The 22,233-nt window shown below is 44.8% G+C and overlaps 2 protein-coding genes across 2 annotated transcripts; one reads left to right on the forward strand and one right to left on the reverse strand.

The window, feature by feature from the left end:
• The first annotated feature begins 281 nt into the window (after positions 1 to 281).
• LOC125553090 (BTB/POZ domain-containing protein At2g13690) lies at positions 282 to 3,306 on the forward strand. The gene is made up of 2 exons (XM_048716848.1): positions 282 to 1,133; positions 2,252 to 3,306. Exons 1-2 carry the CDS (start codon positions 429 to 431, stop codon positions 3,158 to 3,160), a joined length of 1,614 nt encoding a protein of 537 aa, XP_048572805.1. The 5' UTR covers positions 282 to 428; the 3' UTR covers positions 3,161 to 3,306.
• Positions 3,307 to 3,349: 43 nt separating this feature from the next.
• LOC125553089 lies at positions 3,350 to 5,858 on the reverse strand. The gene has a single exon (XM_048716847.1). It carries the CDS (start codon positions 5,715 to 5,717, stop codon positions 3,609 to 3,611), a length of 2,109 nt encoding a protein of 702 aa, XP_048572804.1. The 5' UTR covers positions 5,718 to 5,858; the 3' UTR covers positions 3,350 to 3,608.
• Between the last annotated feature and the right edge of the window lie 16,375 nt (positions 5,859 to 22,233).

Below are 22,233 nucleotides of genomic sequence, written 5' to 3' on the forward strand. Positions count from 1 at the left end.
AACAGGCAAATCCCTCTGCTAAGCGCACGGCACGGGAAAGCACGCACAGAGCCACTCCACTCCCATCTCCAGCCGGTCCCGCCGCCACACAAGGCCAGCCACGCCTCCGCTCGGCGCGAGGCAACACCCACAGCCACAGGGCCATCCATCCATCGGCCGCAGCGGATCCGCGCCGCACCGCCGGAGTAGTAGGTTCGTGTTCATTCCGAGGCGCCGGCCCCAGTCCAGCCCGGCCCATCTCATCCCATCCCATCGGCCCCGCCGCACCGCAGCAATTATTCTCCTCCGCTACCTCCGCGGTGGCCACCACACCACACTTGCCTTGCCTTGCTCCCCCACCTCCATACCGATCTCACCCCCAATGGTGGCCACGCCCACACTCTCCCCCCAGCCCTAGATCCCCCGCGCCGCATCCCATTCGTTTGCGCATGGCGGAGCACGCCGCCCGCCACCTCCGCCGCCGCGGCCCCGTCGCCGGCTGGTGCTGCTCCTTCGCCGGCGTCCCGCCCAGCCCCGACCACCGCCTCCCCCACCGCACCCTCTCCCACGCCGCCGCGCCGCAAGGACCAGCAGCAGGATCTGTGTGCACCGGCGGCGAGGGCCCGCGGAAGCAGCTGCCGCCGAAATCCCCCTCCTCCTTCCACGGCTCGCCCTCCTCCAAGCTGGCGGGCCTCATCGACTACCCGCGCCGGATCCTCTCCCCGGGCCGCGTCTCCCCCATCGACCCCGACGCCCACCCGCCCATCCCGACCCCCACCCCCACCGACCAGCCCTACCCACAGCCGCAACCACACAACCCGGAGCCGCAGCAGCCGATGGCCCCGTTCGTCGCGGTGCGGGAGGAGGAGGAGGAGGGCCAGGGGGACGGGCTGGATCTGAGGCTCTGCCTCCGGGGCAGGGACGGCGGCTGCGTCGTCGTCATGGACCTCGACTCCGCCGTGCTCTGCGGGAGCAGCGCCTTCTTCGCCGCCATGGCGCCCGAGCCCAACGCCGCCGCCGGGGCCAGGAGGATCGAGGTCGACGGGGTCGACAACGTCGCCGCCTTCAGGGACGCCGTCGAGCTCATGTTCCAGGCCGATGCGCCGCGCTGGCTCGCCAGGGCCGGCGTCTCGCGGGCCATCGCCGTCCTCGAGGTGAGAATGAGATGCGCATCCTTTCCTACTATTTGCTGTACAGTTCAGTTCTGATAGGTATACCGTGGTGGCCGTGTGGTTGCACAGATGGTGTTTGTGCGAGGGTGACAGCACGTTGCAGGTTTAGTACAGTGCAAATTGATTGGCCTCCTTGAAGTTTTATGAGCTTGATGATTGATGGTCATGTTTAACTACTCTATTAGTAACTATACTAGATAGATGCACATGTTATTGGATTTTAGCCTGTCGTAACGGTGGAAACTGAACCTCGCTTTCTGCGTCGAAATCACCGGAATTGCATCGATATTACGTCATACGCGGTTCGTGCGAAGCCACATTTGTTATGCTTGGAGTTATACCGACAATTTTGCTGGTGCAAGCCATACAACTTCTTTGGGATTATAGTGCCCATAAAGCATAGACCAGTATGTCTTATTGAGAAATACAAGTGCCACCTTAAGGCCATGGGCGCAAGTTAGCTGTGCAGGCGCTTCAGTTGTCGCGTGGTGACCGTACAACGCCAAACAAATGTATCCAGATAAGCTAGGTTTGGACAGATGGGAGTGTGAAACCAACCAACAAGTAATTCATAGTTAGCTAGTGCTTTCACTTCTTGGCTAGTGAATTAAATGGAAGAATTGATTCTTCTACATGGAACATTGTCTACCTAATCAGCCATTATCGTGGTCCTATCTATTCAGTGTAATTATGGGAGGACAAATCAATAATATGTGTGTGCGGGTAGTGTGGTCATGGATCTGAAGTCAGCCCATTGATAGTAGTATGACAGCACGACAACATAAAGGCTCTGATCAAGATGGAAACATCAGCAGAGTTAATTTTGGTGGTACTGAAATTGGTACAGAATGGTTGCAGCATATATTATGATGACAAATTATGTTAACTTTGGACAAATTGCCTTTATTCCATGACACATTGGTTGGTCTTTTAATTATTCTGCATGCTGTTTATATTGAACCTCTTGTAACACACTATGGCCCAGTGTTCTCCATTTTTACATAGTGATACCAATTACGGATTGGGTCTGCAGTTGTAGCGCAGTTTTGGTAGCTTCTCACAACGGGTCTGATAAATGTTTTTTTAAATTTGAATTACAGGTGGCTTCCTCGATTATGTTTGACAAAGGAATCAGATCATGTTTGGAGTACATTGAAGCAGTTCCGTGGAATGAGAATGAGGAAGAGAAGCTAAAGCACCTCTTTGCTAGATGCACTTTCGATGAAGCGTTATCAAAAGATGTACTGGCAAGATTGCAAACACAACCGTCTAGCAGCTCGGAAGACCTGACCGGTCAGCTCATCCAATCTGTCACCAGCAGCACAAACAACAGTGCAAGAAAAGATATGCAGTCTTTGATCAATGGTCTTCTAAGCAAAAGCTCAGTGTATCAAAAGGATTTGTCCGGATTAAACAAAAGGAGCCTCTACCAGATTTGCTGTTCGTGTCTTAACTTGCTGGTAGAACTTTTTAAGGAAGACTTGGATCCGAAATGCGGCACAGGCCAGGCACTGAAAATTAGGCACAATAAACCCATGATTGAGAGAGTGAGCAAGCAAAGTGAGAACCTCAGCTGGCTATTTGAGATCCTGGTCAACAATGATATGGCAGAGAATTTCGTCGTGCTGTGGGCCGGGCAAGACGATCTCATCAGGATGCACGAGCAAGCGTCACCAATGTTCAGGTACGAGCTGAGCCGGATATCAGCGGGCGTGTTCATCGCGCTCGGGCAAGGGAAAGTGCAGTGCCCCAGCGATCTGAGGAGCCAACTGTTCCGGGGATGGTTCACGCCGATGTTAACCGATTTCGGCTGGCTTCAAAGGTGCTCCAAAGGGCTGGATGCGAGAGCGCTGGAGGATAGCCTGGGGCAAGCCCTTCTCACCCTCCCGCTCCGGGAGCAGCAGAGCCTATTCGAGGAGTGGTTCCAGTGCTTCGCGTCTAGGGGTGCGGAATGCCCGAACCTTAGCCGAGCCTTCCAGGTATGGTGGCGAAGGTCATTTGCTAGATAGATCGTCGGTAGAGCCCCTGGAGCAGCAGAAGCCTATGAGATATTGCTTGGTCCGCGTGAGTTATATCGGTGTTTGTAGTGTGTGTATGATTGTAAGATAAGATGAATTCTTGTTAGCCTGTAGAGTTGAATTTTTGTTTATGATCTTGCCTCTGTTCTTCCCAGTGTATGCGCTACTTGACAGTCAGAGTCAGCAATAGAATTGTTGTAGAATTGCTTCAAACCACAGTTCTCTTGCTACAAATTAACAAGTGGACATAGCATCATATAGTACATACATATCCCAATGGCAATTTGGTTCATATTTGCCTGAACATGGCCTCACTTTTCATGGCCTTATTCCTGACCAAATACAGGCACAGTAGTTATTAAGCAGAATGCAGGCAGGGCAAACATATATATACAGCACAGACATGCTCTCCTTGGTATCATCAGGACACAGCTTCCTTCTAGCAGCCGATCTTGTTGCTACCATGGGCATAGCGAAGGGCAACACTTGCAGGCTGGGCATCATCCTCTATGCTGAGCCAGTGGCAGTCCTGGAATGCGCAGCTCCCGGAGGCTCGCAGCGTCTCGCCGACGTCCCGGGGCTCGAGGAAGTGCGGCGTCCACGACGGCGTGCCGTCCTCAAACGAGTTGTGCGTGAGCCGCTGGAGCCCCGAGCCGTCGATGTTGATGGTGAAGATCTCGCCGTAGGGCTGGTAGTGGTGCGGGTTCGAAATGGGCTCCGCGGACACGGCGGCGAGGTCTGAGGTGAACACCATGCTCTTGGAGTCCGGGCTGAACCAGGGGTGGTTCGTCCTGCCGCCGTCGGCGCTGTGCACCACCCGCCGCAGCCCGGTGCCGTTCGGGTGCACCATGTGGATGGCGAAGCTGCCGCCCCCCGGGTTGTGCCGGTCGGAGGCGAAGGCGATCCACTCGCCGTCCGGCGACCAGTTGCACATGGTGTCGGTCCATGGGCCGTCCGTCAGGCGCCGGATGCCGCCGGCCTCGCCGTCCTCCGCGTCCATGATGTAGAGGTTCTTGTGCCCGGACCTCCCCGACCGGAACACCAGCCACTTGCCGTCCGGCGACGGGGACGGGAACGCGTTGTTCTCGCCTCCGATTGTGAGCTTCTTGATGGAAACCTGAGAGATGCTGCCGTCGCCGCCGTGCTCATCGCCGAGGGACACGGCCACCACGTCCACCTCCGTGCTCTCGCTCGCGAAGTCCGGCCCGATGCTGGTGTAGATCACCCCTTTCCTCTTCCAGTCCCACGACGTGGGGAACGCGTTCCCGGAGAGGATCTTACGGCGACCACCGGAGCCGTCGGAATTCACCACGTACAGCCCCGGCAGCCCGACGAAGGCGATCCTCTTGCCGTCCGGCGAGAAGGAAGGGTACGACCCGTCGATCCTGAACAGCGATTCCGACGCCGGGCTCTTGAGGCTCTCCAGCAGCAGCGGCGAGTCCCCGTTCCCGCTGCCCCGGCACCGGTGGTACCCGACGCGCGCGCCGTCCGGCGAGACGAACGGGTTGAAGTGGTGCGCGCGCGGCGCCACGGGCCTGGTCACCTCGAAGTAGGCGGCGTTCTCGGCGCCGGCGTTCAGGTCGAGCACCTCGATGTGCCGGTAGTCCGAGCCGGGCCGCCTGGTGGCCACCGCGACGAGCCCCGGCGCCCCGGGCGACGCGGCGGGCGTGAAGGCGTGGAACCCCGGCGGGGTGATCCGCTCCACGGACGAGGCCGCCGCCAGGAGCCCGTCATCGGAGACCTCGACCTTGGCGCGGTACACGCCGTACCAGCCGTCGCTGTCCCGGCGGTGGAAGAAGAGCGTGGCGTCGTCGGCCCAGCAGGGCCAGCCGCCGTCTTTGACGAGCAGCGTGCGCCGGGAGCCGTCGTCGGTCCGGAAGACGTAGACGTCGGTGCGGAGGTCCTGCACCTCGCCGGCCCAGCCTGCCTCGCCGGGGGAGGCGGCGGCGGTCCAGTCCCCGGAGGGCGAGACGGCGGGGCTGAAGTCGGCGAGGCCGGGCGGGGTGAGCCGGGTGGCCCGGCCGGAGGGGAGGTGGGTGGCGTAGACGGCCGCCCAGCTCCGGCGCGGGGCGGCCGCGGGGACGGCGGTGGAGACGTAGACGAGGCGGGAGCCGTCGCGGGTGAGGGCCGGGCGGTCCCGCAGCGCGACGGGGTCCCAGGGCAGCAGCGGCGTCGGGGCCGCAGGCGGAGAGGAGTCCCCATCGCCGACCTCGAGCGCCTCGCGGCGGGATGAGGAGGGAGGGGCGGGGGAGAGGTAGATGTTGAGGGAGCCGTTGCGCTCGGAGACGAAGAGCAGCGCGTCGGAGGAGGGCGCGAAGTTGCCGTTGTAGTTGACGGAGGCGCCGTCGGTGAGGCGGAGCTCTGTCGAAGGGGAGGCGGGGAGGGAGAGGGAGGGGGCGAGCGGGAGGGCGTAGATGTCGAAGGCGTAGCGGCTGCGGCCGAGCGTGGTGAAGACGATGGTGCCGGCCGCGGCGGAGGAGAGCGCGGGCGCGGCGGCTAGCAGGAGTAGGAGGAGGGCGGCGAGGTGGAGGTCGGCGCGGCGAGCCATGGCGGGCGATTACTCGCCGGTGCTGCGTGCGTGCGGGGAAAGGGGAGTGGATAAACCCGGCGGATTTTACAGCGGGAAATAATAGAAGAAAATTGGGTTTGGTCGTGTGGCTGCGTGAGCATCAGATCCACATCCACTTCCAGAAGTGTCGCCGCTGTGGCTGACGGCGTGATGAAGAAGACGTGCTATGCTGTCTGGGGTGGGCAGCGCGATCTGATGATCCCGACATTTTCTTTTTTCTGGCTGAGCCTGAGGATAATTTTCACCGGGAGAAGATAGCCACCCAACGTAGATATTTCTGGAGCAAAATTGTCGAGCGCAATTATTCAAGACAAACCAATTTTTTTTAAAAAAAACTTTAATCTATTCATCAAACATAATGATAGTATAAATAACAGTAGTACTAGAAGTAATGTAAATTACACCGAGACTTGTAGACCACCCAACTACGAGCTCCCTCTCTAGCAGCTTTGCTCCTTTTCATCCAGGAGCGGCCGTAGCAGCGGAGAAAGAGAGAGCAGGGCAGAAGGAGAGGCTTTGCTCTTCCATGGTGATTCCTTCCGAGCTGCCTCACATTCCTTACCCGGAGTAATATATTCCCATGTCGTCGTTTGATTCGTTCTCAGCGGTTGCTTGTTGCATTTTGCGTCTTCCTCAATCTCCCCGTGTATTTTTTTTTGAAACATCTCCCCGTGTATTTCTAAAGATCCGGTGGGATACCATTTCTAGTTCCATTGCTCTTTTGTGTCCCAATCTTAGGTCATTGTCGAAGAGTCAGACTTTTATTATGGGTCGGATGTACCATGGCGTCTGGATTCGTGTCCTCCGGGAGCTACGTTCTTTGTGCTCTGTCGCCCCATTGGAGTGGAGATGTCAAGCTGCTCATGTTATAGTTGTTTTGGTTTACGTATATGATTCTTGTGTGAGATGTTGATCCTGCACCAAGGAACACAATACCTTGTTCTTGAATTTCCTATGGTTGGTAGATTTCTTCACTGTAGGTTCCTGTATTGATATGACTAGCGAGCTGCTTATCTTTGCCCTGGTCCATGTTTGAATGATCTCCTGAATATTCCTGCTCAGAAAGAAAACTCTCGAGAGCAAATATTAGACTTGAGCAAGTATTCAGGAAATATTTCTACTTGAATTAGTTCTATAAATGTATGTGCTCCTACGTGCAATCTCATTCAATTAGTCTGCTGCCAAGCCATTTTGGCTCATATTTTCGGGAAAATCCTTTTAATCTGTGCATCTACATTCATGAAATCATCTACTCCTTCCGTTTCCAAATATAAGTCTTTTTAGAAATTTCAACAAGTGACTACATACAAAGCAAAATAAAGGAATTTACACTTTAAAATATGTCTACATGCATCTGTATGTTGTAGTCTATTTAAAATGTCTAAAAAGACTTATATTTAGGAACAGAGGTAGTACTTAAGTCTGCATATACATAACCTCACTGACCATGGTTACTTCTCTTGTCTCATAATTTAGCAGATTAGAAAACTAGTCTTCATCAGTGGACCATGTACAAAATCTCACTGACCAATTCATTCTTTTTAGAAAACCTAGGAAAAACCAAACATGTATCCACGGGTGTGCGCCAGCACGAGACACGTGGCAGCGCTGTCCGCTGGGTACGCCCCCAAAGGGGTACCTGCTCAGTAGTTGCTCTCACGGATTCTTTTTTGTGAATGTGTGCTTGGAAGATTTAGTTGGCGAATGCTCGATCCCTAGATGTATCTACATTTTTTACTAGAAAAAAAAACATCTTACAAAAAAGAGCCACACAAAAACTATCTACAAAGGCCCTGTGGCAGTAAGAGCCCCAGGCAGGCAAAAGCCCGTTCTAGTTCCAGTCCTAAAGCCCGAAATGCATGCCCATACTAAAGGCAGGAGCACTGGCGAGGGAGCACTCCATTTTGTGGTGTGTGCTAGCTCGCTACGCCCCTAACATTGTTAAAAGTACCAATAATAAAGCAGAGTGTGTTTTAGTCTAAACAATGCTAATTAATATGGCATTGCAAAAAAATAAAATGAAATCGTTGGTAAAGCTGTGTATCCTTGGATGTTTATCTTTCTCTACAACGGGTCATCTATCCATTCAAAAGCAATCTAATGATCCTCACAAAAAAAAAGCAATCTAATGAGCTCATCTTCTTGATGCTCCATTTTGAGCCAATACAATCCACCATTTATCGGAAAAAAAATCCACACACAAAAATATTACATAGTCCTTTTATTGTAGAATCAGAAATTCAAGAGGTAACAAATTACTTTGGATTTATTCGTGGACATGTGTTTTATAGACTGTGCGGTGCATACTCTGGACATCACCCAATAGGTTGAATCAATGAGCACTGTGTCTTAACATAAGCGGGTCATTACAAATCTGCAATCTTCCCACGCACATACACAAAAGTACATATGAATTTCATATTAATGTTTCTGTAGGTCTGACCAGCAATCATTAGCTTATTCACCTGTGTGTTGGCCTTGAATTCATGAATCCAATGGAGATGGTGGTTCTCCACCACGGTTTCACACACCAACTATTTACCTCTTTTCAATAATTTGGCAACTTGTCAAAAACCAGGTGAGTGCAAAGTCTGCACGGGGTGCCAGCTGAGGGTGAAGCCAAGAACATGGAGATAAATTTGACCATGGAAGAACTAGTAAACCACCAATGCAACAGTTTCTGGACATTTTTTTTTTCATATTCTTGATTTTTTTATTTGGTGCTTACATAATTATCCCTTTTCTTTACTTACACAAAATAGGCAAGAATGCATTCAAGAAACCTCGATCAACTTTGTAGCTCTTTGGCATGATATTTAGGAAAACTGTAATAGATGCAAACACCATTATATATATAGGGTCGCGCTATTCGTCACCCTAGGTGAGGAATAGTTATTCTTCACCCCCCTCTCTTTTTACCACCAATGCACCATAATTTTACGTTCTGTAAGTTTTGTCTTATTTCCGACTCAAAAAGGGACCGTAAGAAAATATATAATCGCCGTAAAAAATATTTTATGTTATGTAAAATTACAAACGTAAAAATATAGTCTAAAATACACATAAACTGCAAATTTTCTTGTCTTACAACCTATATTTTTATTTTCTTATGTCAAATTTTACGTAGTGAATCAATAGGAATGTAACTATTTGAATTCGAAACATAATTTAATTATGAAATGATCGTAACATTACCTCGGGTGAAGAATAGCTTATTCTGCACCCTGGATCGCGCTATTCGTCACCCTAGGTGAGGAATAGTTATTCTTCACCCTCTCTCTCTCTCTCTCTCTATATATATATATATATATATAGTTATCAAAGTGGTACAAAATTAATTTGTGAACACCTATGATTTTTCCATTTTATCTCTCTCGGATCTAGATTTTCTTTGTTTAACAAATAAATATATATTTCAAATTTAGTGAAATTGCACTTACCAAAACCAATGTTAAAATTATATAATAAAAATATCATATCATAATATTTAGTTGTATCATTACATGGTTCCTAAACTGAATGGAAAACTGTATTATTGAGATCGTGTCAAACATGTAAGCTATGTTTACAAATAAGCCAAAATGTTTAGTCTAAATAAATGTCCAGGTCCCTTGCAATAAGAATAAAAATAAATGTCTAGGCAAGATAGCTCCGCAACAAGGTCCAATCAAGGGAAAAAATTTGATTTGCATCATTCACGCACAACATTAAAAGATACACTTTTCCTAATTTTTGGCCGTCTATTTTTTAGTTTGTTTCAAGTCCTTTTGTAGCCATCTAATTCGCAACAATCTCAGCATTTGGTATTCAGCTCAATCTGTTTTTGTGTGGCGTCCGTGAGTTCAGCGCTTTTGAGTGATTGATTTTGTTTTTCGTTTTGCGGGTCACCCATTTGAATTTTTCTGCCCTTCGACCCATGTGAGGTGGGTTTTTGATTTTTTTTTTTCGAATTTTCAGTCGGCGGTTTGGTGACCCTTTCTTTGTCTGTTGCTTAGCCGAGGAGGGGACTGGAAGACGAGTGGAGCAAGTGGCATCTCGCCGATGAATCAACAGGGGTTTATGGCCATAGGCCATGGCATGTGGCGAGCTGCCGACGGGAAGTGGTGGTAGGAGGAGGGGGGGGGGAGCGTTCTAACCGGCAATGATGGGAGGTCGGAGGGAGGGCGATATAGTGACAGTAGGAGGGGGGTGGGGCGTTCTGTCTGGCAATGACGGGAGGTCAGAGGGAGGACGTTATGGACATGAGTTCGGCGGAGCTCTCCCGTCGGCTTGCCATCAACTAGCAACTGTCGGGGGTGGGGGGGGGGGGGGGGGGGGGTGGCAGCGCTCGTCGTCACGGGGCTGGTGCAGTATTGGGTGATTTTCTACCTCGACGCCTCCTCTGTTTAAGCTGTGGTTCAACATCTATTTTTCCTTGCTGTTTTTTTGTGTGCCTATCCGCACATGATTTGAGGTGGCTTGGTCATGGTTTGCTGATCTCAAATCAATTCTGTAAGCTTGCTATCCGATTTGATTTTTTTTTTTGTGTTCAATGCACCCATGTGGGTGATGTTTTATCTGTTATTTTGTTTTTAGAGGAGGAAGTGGGGCGAATTGAGCCTTATATTTTCACACATGTATCTGCATCAGGCAGTAGAAGTGCTTTCTACTTTTATCACTGAGTGTGATTTTACTAGGTTGTGGAGTTTGTGCAATGCTAATTCGTCCGGCCATGGTCGATAGAATTTGCTTGTGTGATGTGCTGGTATTGGGTCATACGATGCTATAAACGTTCTGGAAATGGTCCCGGGGTATTGTTAATTTCACATTTAGTGTTGTAATTAGCTATATGGCACTATTTCTAAAGCATTTTAATATTTTTCACTATAAAAGCATGAGAGAGGAAGGATAGGTGGCATAAGTTATGAAAAGCTAAATTACTTTTTACCTTGTTCCTTATTTTCTCCCCTTTCAGTTATCGTAGGTAGTTCCCTTACTGTTTGTTTTCGCTTCTTTTTTGGCCAAAATACTGCCGATTCCTTCAAGCTCCCCCTTTTTTCTGCCGTTGTGCTCCTGACACTTTTTGCGGTTGTGCTTTCTACTTTTGTCACTGAGTGTGATTTTTGTAGCCCCCCTTTTGTGCGGTCGTGCTCCGGACTCTAGTGTCAAGCATGTTGATGCATTATAGCAATGTAATAAATTACTGGTCCTGATGGTTGTGTCTCAGATCAGTAGAATTGGTGTTGTTTTGTTTTCTCTTTGTTTTCTATTACTCCTTCTGATCCATAATAAGTGTCATGGTTTTAGTTCAAATATGAATTAAAAATAATCTCGATTTTTGTTTATGAATATAAATAAAATAACATGAATTTTCAAAAAGTATTAATGAATTTTTAAAAATGTTTGCAGATTTTAAAAACTGTTATGATTTTTTAAATAGTTCATGATTTGGAAAACATGTTCACAATTTTTTCAAATTTCACGGATTTAGGCAAAAGTATATAAATTTGAAAATATGTTAAATAATTTGCAAAAAAATGATAGAAAGTTTTGTAAAAGAGTTCATGTTAAAAAAACAGACAAGAAAAACCAAAAAATGAAAAACATAAATCAAAACAAACCTTATAGGAAGCCTGCCCGAAAACAAAAGAAAGCACACAGATAAACCAGACCGAAGAGCGACGAACCTTCTTGAACAGGTGAGAAAAAAAAGTCCTATATGGGCGAGCCCACGTAGGAACTATGGAATGAGGCTATCAAAGCTATGTACCAAATAGCTACTATTTGGCACATAAGCAGAAAATAAGAAGAGCTCCTGTTGGGCGCTTTAAGCGCCCTAACAATTATCTGCTGCTCACGTGCGATGCCTAACAGGATTGTGGCCGTAGCGATCGCGGTAGTTGCTCGCTTTGATTGGTCGTCCATCATCCCCTCTATCGGTCAACCAATTTACCTTGACCGTTGAACCCTTTTTTTTTGAAAAATGGAAAAGTTCAAAGAAAAAAGTTTAATTTTTTTAAAAAGGTTACCAAATTTTAACAAATTCAAAGTTTAAAAAATTCACTAAAAAATCTAGCAAAACCTAAAAAGTTCATAGATTATGAAAAGTTCATGAAATTTGAATTTTTTTAGCAAAAACTGAAGAAGGTCCTGAAATTCAGAAAAAAAATCGATAGCTGAAAAAGTTTACAAATTGGAGAAGGTTTTAGAATTTTAAAAAAGTTCAAAATTTGGAAAAAGTTCATAAACTGAAAATGCACTAAAAAAGTTAGGAAAGCCGAAAATTCATGGATCTAACAAAAGTTCATGAAATTTAAAAATGTTCACTAATAAAGTTAGCAAAAAATAAAAATGTTCGTGCGTTTGATAAAAGTTCACTAAAAATAGTCAGCGAATAATTGAAGAAGTCCACAGATTTGAAATAAAATAACTAAATTTCAAAATAAAATAAAAATGCGAGGTTGAAAAAAGTTCACAATTTGAGAAACATTCATGAATTCGAAACAAAAAAAATCAAAAATTAAATTGTTCACACATTTCAAGAAAAATAAATGACAAAGCCAAATAAAACAGAACGGAAAATCAGTAAAGAAAAAATCAAAAGGAAAAAGAAAAAAACTGGCCGCTATGTGCCTTTTTTTTGAGAATCCGATACCTGCCTTACATGGGACGCATAACAAAGAAAGAAAAAAGAAGTATGCACAACATGCAAACTTTCCTGGTTGGTTATTGTAGGTGGGCCTAAACCTGAGGTTTCAAATCTTATGTTGTACACACTAATGTTTTGAACTTTAAAAGAAAAAGTAAATGGGCCACGGGCTTAGGGCGGAGGGGTGTGTACACCGGGTTGGTGAATAACCTGCGTGGTGCGGAATAGGATCGGGGCCCGAAAAGATTTTCCTATATGACGCTACAGGCACCATACATAAGGACTCATGAATCATCAAACACAATTATTCACGTAAAAAAATTCAATAAGAAAAGCGTTCACAAATTTGGAAAATATTCATCAATTTAAAAAAGTACATGAACTTCCAAAAAGTGATCAGAATTTGTTTTTTTTGTTGGATTAAAAAATATTCATCAATTTCAACATAGTTCATGGATTTGAATTTTTTTTAAAAAGTTCATGAAGTTTCTAGAAGTTCACAGATTTAGAAAATGGACATTAATTGGAAAACAAGTTCAGGAATTTACACGAAATGTTCGAAAAATTATGAGAGAGTTCATCTTCAAAAAACGAGAAAATATAAAAATAAGAAGTAAAAACCCCGAAAACCTTACAGGAAACCTGCTTGTAAAGAAAAGAAAGCACACAGAGAAACCATTCCAGAAAACTAAAGAACCTTGTAGAACCGGTGAAATAAAAGTCCTATATGGGCCAGCCCACATAGGAACCACGGGATGAGGCCATGAGAGCTATATGCCAAATAGCTACTCTTTGGTGAAAACCTAAAAAAAAGCTACTCTTTTGCGCATGGCCCTAAAAAAATCTATTCTTTGGCGCATAAGCAGCAAATAAGATTTACCTACATGACACTACCGAGGCCATACGAAGGACTCATGAATCGTCGAGTACAATCATTCACATCAAAGTAGATTTTTGTAAACCCTAGTTATCGTCACCAGAGCTCTCCCCCACGTCACCGAATCGCAACCCCTCCCCCCTCTTCCCCGTCCGACGGCCTCATTGGCGGCACGAGGAGTGGAGACCCATCTATTTGTTTCTTTTTTCTTCTTAGGTTTTTGTTTCGCCAACAACATTGATGAGGTGGTGGCGACAATGAAATGTTGAAACAAAGTCCGGCCTCTCTCTACCTCAACGACGTCCAATATGAGATGTGTGAATCCGTCCTGGAGCCAACGTGGCCGGTGTGAAAGATGCCGAGCTGGCCATGCGACATGGCCGGTGTGAAAGATGAGATGCCATGGAGCTGTGCAATTCAACAACGTTGTGTGAAGCGACATGGTATTGCAGGAGTATTAGCCAAGGGCGTGTTTGGTTGCAGTTTGCTACAGTACCCCCATTGCATGTCCATCTCTAGCCAGCCTAGTTCTTCATATGCAGCCTCATATGCAGCAGATGCAACCTGTTTGGTTGCCTGCATTGGATGAAGGGGCACTTACCCCCCTGCTGTTTGGTTGCCGTTTTTGTGCTTAGGGTGTGAGCAGATGCAAACTTCAGCTATTTGGTTGCAAACAACGTTTGTGTTCTGCTTACCCCATTCAAATGTGGTGGCTTACCACCACATGATCAGCACAACATCAAGAACAACTGACAACAGATCAAAGAGGCAAGCACTGACAACAAACAAAACAAGCAACCAAATGAGATCAAATAAAGCAAGCACCAGAAATGACAACAAACTACTTAGATTAACAGCAAGGGCATCCTCCTTCCCTGCTCCACGCCAGGGTGCTGCTCCTGGCCAAAATATTAACAAGTTCAGAACCAAGTACCATAAGTTCTAGCGACAGACCATAACAAGTTCAACGCTAACACCTTAGTTAACTACATTGCATGCTCAATGTCACCAACGCAGCTGTGCTTGCTGCAACGAAACCTGCACATGACCGAGGAGTCGTGGTTGTAGATTTGGACCTTCAAGGCGAGTCCTGAGATGCGCACAACGACGAGGTTGCCGGGGATGATCCGATGGCGGCGGCAGAAGTAGTTCCAGCCCCGGCCAAGCACCATGTGCCCCTGGAAGTTCTGGACCTGCACCCAAAACGCGCACCGCTTGTTCACCGATAGCTTGACCACACGCGGGTGCCGCTTGATGACCAGCCACTCGTTCATCACCTCCACGAACTTGCGAAGGATGACGAGCATGGCGAGGTCCTCGTTGTCCTTGATCTGCTGGCAGAAGCGCAGCGGCTCCCGGGCCCCCTCCTCGTGGCCGGTCCTCGGAGATCGTCCCTTAAACAAGGTAGGCTAGGTCCACCCTCTTGAGCCACCTGTTCGTGGGGATTAGATCGTCGACGCCTGCTACTTCTTGAGCTTGCGTTGGTTTTCACCTTGAAGAGGAAAGGGTGATGCAACAAAGTAGAGTAAGTATTTCCCCCAGTTTGAGAACTAAGGTATCAATCCAGTAGGAGACAACGCACAAGTCATCGAATACCTGCACAAACAAACAACAACTTGCACCCAACGCGATAAAGGGGTTGTCAATCCCTGCATGGTTACTTGCAAAAGTGAGATCTGATAGGGATAGATGAACGGTAAAGTAAATATTTTTGGTATTTTTCATTTATAGATCGGAAAGTAAAAGATTGCAAAGGAAGTAAAACAGAAACTAATATTGTAGATCGGAAACTTATATGATGGAAAATAGACCTAGGGGCCATAGGTTTCACTAGAGGCTTCTCTCAAGATAGAAAATATTATGATGGGTGAACAAATTACTGCCGAGCAACTGATTGACAAGCGCAAGGTTATGATGATATCTAAGGCAATGATCATGAATATAGGCATCACGTCCGTGTCAAGTAGACCGACTCCTGCCTGCATCTACTACTATTACTCCACACGTCGACCTCTATCCAGCATGCATCTAGAGTATTAAGTTCATAAAGAACGGAGTAACACTTTAAGCAAGATGACATGATGTAGAGGAATTAACTCAAGAATATGATGAAAACCCCATCTTTTTATCCTCGATGATGATACGTCTCTAGCGTATCTATAATTTTTGATTGCTCCATGCTATATTATCTTCTGTTTTGGACATCGTTGGGCTTTATTACTCACTTTTATATCATTTTTGGGACTAACCTATTAAACGGAGGCCCAGCCCAGAATTGCTGTTTTTTTCCGCCTATTTCAGAGTTTCGCAGAAAAAGAATATCAAACGGAGTCCAAACGGAATGAAACCTTCAGGAACGTGATTTTCGGAACGAACATGATCTAGGAGACTTGGACCCTACGTCAAGCAACCAACAGGGAAGCCACGAGGTAGGGGGCACGCCTACCCCCCAGGCGCGCCCTCCACCCTCGTGGGCCCCCTATTGCTCCACCGACGTACTCCTTCCTCCTATATATACCTACGTGCCCCCAAACGATCAAAGCCGGAGCCAAAACCCTAATTCCACCACCGTAACTTTCTGTATCCACGAGATCCCATCTTGGGGCCTGTTTCGGAGCTCCGCCGGAGGGGGCATCGATCACGGAGGGCTTCTACATCAACACCATAGCCTCTCCGATGAAGTGTGAGTAGTTTACCTCAGACCTTCGGGTCCATAGTTATTAGCTAGATGGCTTCTTCTCTCTTTTTGGATCTCAATAAAATGTTCTCCCCCTCTCTCGTGGAGATCTATTCGATGTAATCTTCTTTTGCGGTGTGTTTGTTGAGACCGATGAATTGTGGGTTTATGATCAAGTTTATATATGAACAATATTTGGATCTTCTGTGAATTCTTTTATGTATGATTGGTTATCTTTGCAAGTCTCTTCGAATTATCAGTTTGGTTTGGCCTACTAGATTGATCTTTCTTGCAATGGGAGAATTGCTTAGCTTTGGGTTCAATCTTGCGGTGTCCTTTCCCAGTGACAGTAGGGGCAGCAAGGCACGTATTGTATTGTTGCCATCGAGGATAACAAGATGGGATTTTTATCATATTGCATGAATTTATCCCTCTACATCATGTCATCTTGCTTAAAGCGTTACTCTGTTCTTATGAACTTAATACTCTAGATGCATGCTGGATAGCGGTCGATGTGTGGAGTAATGGTAGTAGATGCAGGCAGGAGTCGGTCTACTTGTCTCAGACGTGATGCCTATATACATGATCATACCTAGATATTCTCATAACTATGCTCAATTCTGTCAATTGCTCAACAGTAATTTGTTTACCCGCCGTGAATACTTATGCTCTCGAGAGAAGCCACTAGTGAAACCTATGCCCCCCCGGGTCTATCTTCCATCATATTAATCTTCCAACACTTAGTTATTTTCATTGCCTTTTATTTTACTTTGCATCTTTATCATAAAAATACCAAAAATATTATCTTATCATATCTATCAGATCTCACTCTCTTAAGTGACCTTGTAGGGATTGACAACCCCTTATCGCGTTGGTTGCGAGGATTTATTTGTTTTGTGTAGGTGCGAGGGACTCGCGCGTAGCCTCCTACTGGATTGATACGTTGGTTCTCAAAAACTGAGGGAAATACTTACGCTACTTTGCTGCATCACCCTTTCCTCTTCAAGGGAAAACCAACGCAGTGCTCAAGAGGTAGCAAGAAGGATTTCTGGCGCCGTTGCCGGGGAGGTCTACGCAAAAGTCAACATACCAAGTACCCATCACAACCCTTATCTCCCGCATTACATTATTTGCCATTTGCCTCTCATTTTCCTCTCCCCACTTCACCCTTGCCATCTTATTCGCCCTCTCACTCTATCCTCCCCCTCTTTCCCTATTTGCCTCTTTTTTTGCCCGTTCCTCGTTTGCTTGTGTGTTGGATTGCTTGCTTGTCACGATAGCTCTTCCCCGATTTAGTGACCTTCACCTTAAAAGGTTAGAAGAAATTGAAAGCAACGTTAGGAGTTTTATGGTCTTACAATTTGAGCATAATAATTTCTTTAGAAACGAGCTTAAGGAAGAAAAAGGCTTTATGAGTTATATGAATAGAGAGCTCGATGATATGTCTAAAGAATTTGATGGTTTGAGATCCCAAATTGCTTGTCTTGAGAAGTTAATAGCTGAAATTTCGGATAAGCAGGCTACCTTAGTTAATAAGATGGCCGCTAAGCCGGAAAACAATGAAAATAAAGATGAAGATCTAAAAGTTATTGATGTGTCCCCTATTAAATCTTTGTTTTGCAATATGAATCTTGATAATGATGGGACTGAATATGATCCACCTTTACCTAGAAGGCGTTCCAAAAATTCGGAGTTTTTAGATCTTGATGCTAAATTTGATAAAAGTGGTATTGAAGAGATCAAAACTCTAGATGTTAATGAACCTACTATTTTGGATTTCAAGGAATTTAATTATGATAGCTGCTATTTTGATAGATTGTATTTCCTTGTTGCAATCCGTGCTAAATTCTCCCCATGCCTATAGTCAAAATAAAGCTTTTACCAAACATATCGTTGATGCTTTGATGCAATCTTATGAAGAAAAACTTGAGTTGGAAGTTTCTATCCCAAGAAAACTTTATGATGAGTGGGAACCAACTATTAAAATTAAGATTAAAGATCATGGATGCTATGCTTTGTGTGATTTGGGTGCTAGTGTTTCCACGATTCCAAAGACTTTGTGTGATTTGTTAGGTTTTCGTGATTTTGATTATTGCTCTTTAAACTTGCACCTTGCGGATTCCACTATTAAGAAACCTATGGTAAGAATTAATGATGTTCTTATTGTTGAAAATAGGAACTATGTGCCCGTAGATTTTATTGTTCTTGACATAGATTGCAATCCTTCATGTCCTATTATTCTTGGTAGACCTTTCCTTAGAACGATTGGTGCAATTATTGATATGAAGGAAGGAAATATTAGGTTCCAATTTCCGTTAAGGAAAGGCATGGAACACTTCCCTAGAAAGAAAATTAAATTACCTTATGAATCTATTATGAGAGTTACTTATGGATTTCCTACCAAAGATGGCAATACCTAGATCTATCCTTGCTTTTTATGCCTAGCTAGGGGCGTTAAATGATAGCGCTTGTTGGGAGGCAACCCAATTTTATTTTTATTCCTTGCTTTTTGCTCCTGTTTAGTAATAAATATTTTATCTATCCTCTGTTTTGGTTGTGTTTTTTGTGTTTAATTAGTGTTTTTGCCAAGTAGAACCGTTGGGAAGACTTGGGGAAAGTCTTGTTAATCTTGCTGTAAAAAACACAAACTTTAGCGCTCACGAGAACTGCTGCCATTTTTATTTGGGAAGTACTATTTAGTTAATTATTTTTGTAGATGATTAATAGATAAGTTCCTCACGTCCAGAAATTTATTTTAGAATTTTTGGGGTTCCAGATCTTGCGCTAGCTACAGATTACTACAGACTGTTCTGTTTTCGACAGATTCTGTTTTTCGTGTGTTGTTTGCTTATTTTGATGAATCTATGGCTAGTAAAATAGTTTATAAACCATAGAGAAGTTGGAATATAGTAGGTTTAACACCAATATAAATAAATAATGAGTTCATTATAGTACCTTGAAGTGGTGTTTTGTTTTCTTTCGCTAACGAAGCTCACAAGATTTTCTACTTTAAGTTTTGTGTTGTGAAGTTTTCATGTTTTGGGTAAGGATTTGATGGATTATGGGACAAGGAGTGGCAACAGCCTAAGATTGGGGATTCCCATGTCACCCCCAAGATAATCTAAGGACACCAAAAAGCCAAAGCTTGGGGATGCCCCGGAAGGCATCCCCTCTTTCGTCTACTTCCATCGGTAACTTTTACTTGGAGCTATATTTTTATTCACCACATGATATGTGTTTTGCTTGGAGCGTCTTGTATGATTTGAGTATTTGCTTTTTAGTTTACCACAAACATATTTTCTGTACACACCTTTTGAGAGAGACACACATGATTCGGAAATTATTAGAATACTCTATGTGCTTCACTTATATCTTTTGAGTTATATAGTTTTGCTCTAGTACTTCACTTATATCTTTTAGAGCACGGTGGTGGATTTGTTTTATAGAAACTATTGATCTCTCATGCTTCACTTAGGTTATTTTGAGATTCTTAAATAGCATGGTAATTTGCTTAAATAATCCTAATATGCTAGGTATTCAAGATTAGTAAAAACTTTCTTATGAGTGTTTTGAATATCAAGAGAAGTTTGATGCTTGATGATTTTTTTTGAGATATGGAGGTAGTGATATTAAAAGTTGTGCTAGTTGAGTAGTTGTGAATTTGAGAAATACTTGTGTTGAAGTTTGCAAGTCCCGTAGCATGCACGTATGGTAAACGTTATGTAACAAATTTGAAACATGAGGTGTTCTTTGAGTGTCCTCCTTATGAGTGGCGGTCGGGGACGAGCGATGGTCTTTTCCTACCAATCTATCCCCCTAGGAGCATGCGCGTAGTGCTTGGTTTTTGACGACTTGTAGATTTTTGCAATAAGTATGTGAGTTCTTTATGACTAATGTTGAGTCCATGGATTATACGCACTCTCACCTTTCCATCATTGCTAGCCTCTTCGGTACCGTGCATTGCCCTTTCTCACATTGAGAGTTGGTGCAAACTTCGCGGGTGCATCCAAACCCCGTGATATGATACGCTCTTTCACACATAAACCTCCTTATATCTTCCTCAAAACAGCCACCATACCTACCTATTATGGCATTTCCATAGCCATTCCGAGATATATTGCCATGCAACTTTCCACCATCCCGTTTATCATGACACGTTCATCATTGTCATATTGTTTAGCATGATCATGTAGTTGACATAGTATTTGTGGCAAAGCCACCATTCATAATTCTTTCATACATGTCACTCTTGGTTCATTGCATATCCCGGTACACAGCCAGAGGCATTCATATAGAGTCATATCTTGTTCTAGTATCGAGTTGTAATCGTTGAGTTGTAAATAAATAGAAGTGTGATGATCATCATTTAATATAGCATTGTCCCCAAAAAAAGAAATGAAAAGGGACAATGCTACTATCCTTTTTTCCACACTTGTGCTTCAAAGTAGCAACATGATCTTCGTGATAGAGAGTCTCTTGTTTTGTCACTTTCATATACTAGTGGGAATTTTTCATTATAGAACTTGGCTTGTATATTCCAACAATGGGCCTCCTCAAGTGCCCTAGGTCTTCGTGAGCAAGCAAGTTGGATGCACACCCACTAGTTTCTTTTGTTGAGCTTTCATACATTTATAGCTCTAGTGCATCCGTTGCATGGCAATCCCTACTCCTTGCATTGACATCAATCAATGGGCATCTCCATAGCTCATTGATTAGCCTCGTTTATGTGAGACTTTCTCCTTTTTTTGTCTTCTCCACATAATCCCCATCATTATACTCTATTCCACCCATAGTGCTATATCCATGGCTCACGCTCATGTATTGCGTGAAGGTTTATAAAGTTTGAGATTACTAAAGTATGAAACAATTGCTTGGCTTGCCATCGGGGTTGTGCATGATGAGAGCATTCTTGTGTGACGAAAATGGAGCATGACTAAACTATATGATTTTGTAGGGATGAACTTTCTTTGGCCATGTTATTTTGAAAAGACATAATTGCTTAGTTAGTATGCTTGAAGTATTATTATTTCTATGTCAATATTAAACTTTTATCTTGAATCTTTCGGATCTGAATATTCATGCCACAATTAAGAAGAATTACATTGAAATTATGCATAGTAGCATTCCACATCAAAAATTCTATTTTTATCATTTACCTACTCGAGGACGAGCAGGAATTAAGCTTGGGGATGCTTGATACGTCTCCAACGTATCTGATGGCAATGATACAATACGTGCCTTGTTGCCCCTACTATTACTGGGAAAGGACACTGATACGTCTCCAACGTATCTATAATTTTTGATTGCTCCATGCTATATTATCTACTATTTTGGACATTATTGGGCTTTATTATCCACTTTTATATTATTTTTGGGACTAACCTATTAACCGGAGGCCCAGCCCAGAATTGCTGTTTTTTTGCCTATTTTAGGGTTTCGAAGAAAAGGAATATCAAACAGAGTCCAAACGGAATGAAACCTTCGGGAACGTAACCGAACATGATCATACCTAGACATTCTCATAACTATGCTCAATTCTGTCAATTGCTCAACAATAATTCGTTCACCCACCGTAAAATACTTATGATCTTGAGAGAAGCCACTAGTGAAACCTATGGCCCCCGGGTCTATATTCATCATATTGATCTTCCAATACTTAGTTATTTCCTTTGCTTTTTTACTTTGCTTTTATTTTACTTTGCATCTTTATCATAAAAATACCAAACATATTATCTTATCATATCTATCAGATCTCACACTCGTAAGTGACCGTGAAGGGATTGACAACCCCTTATCGCGTTGGTTGTGAGGAGTTATTTGTTTTGTGCAGGTACGAGGGACTCGTGCGTAGCCTCCTACTGGACTGATACCTTGGTTCTCAAAAACTGAGGGAAATACTTATGCTACTTTGCTGCATCATCCTTTCCTCTTGAAGGAAATCCAACGCAGTGCTCAAGAGGTAGCAAGAAGATTTCTGGCGCCGTTGCCGGGGAGTCTACGCAAAAGTCAACATACCAAGTAACCATCACAACCCTTATCTCCCGCATTACATTATTTGCCATTTGCCTCTCGTTTTCCTCTCCCCCACTTCACCCTTGCCATTTTATTCGCCCTCTCTCTATCCTCCCTCTCTTTCTCTATTTGCCTCTTTTTGCCCGCTTGCTTTTTGTTTGCTTGTGTGTTGCATTGCTTGCTTGTCTTGGCTCAATATAAAACTAAATTGTGTGACTTTACCAATACCAACAACAATGATTTTATTAGCACTCCGATTGCTCCTCTTACCGATGCTGAATCTTGTGAAATTAATGCCGCT

Source organism: Triticum urartu, chromosome 4 (genome assembly GCF_003073215.2).
Source record: "Triticum urartu cultivar G1812 chromosome 4, Tu2.1, whole genome shotgun sequence".
Lineage (NCBI taxonomy): Eukaryota > Viridiplantae > Streptophyta > Magnoliopsida > Poales > Poaceae > Triticum > Triticum urartu.

Coding starts and splice junctions, on each gene's coding strand:
- LOC125553090 (XM_048716848.1), top strand. CDS start 429: ATGGCGGAGCACGCCGCCCGCCACCTCCGCCGCCGCGGCCCCGTCGCC. Junction 1,134..2,251: donor GGGCCATCGCCGTCCTCGAG/GTGAGAATGAGA, acceptor TTTGAATTACAG/GTGGCTTCCTCGATTATGTT.
- LOC125553089 (XM_048716847.1), bottom strand. CDS start 5,717: ATGGCTCGCCGCGCCGACCTCCACCTCGCCGCCCTCCTCCTACTCCTG.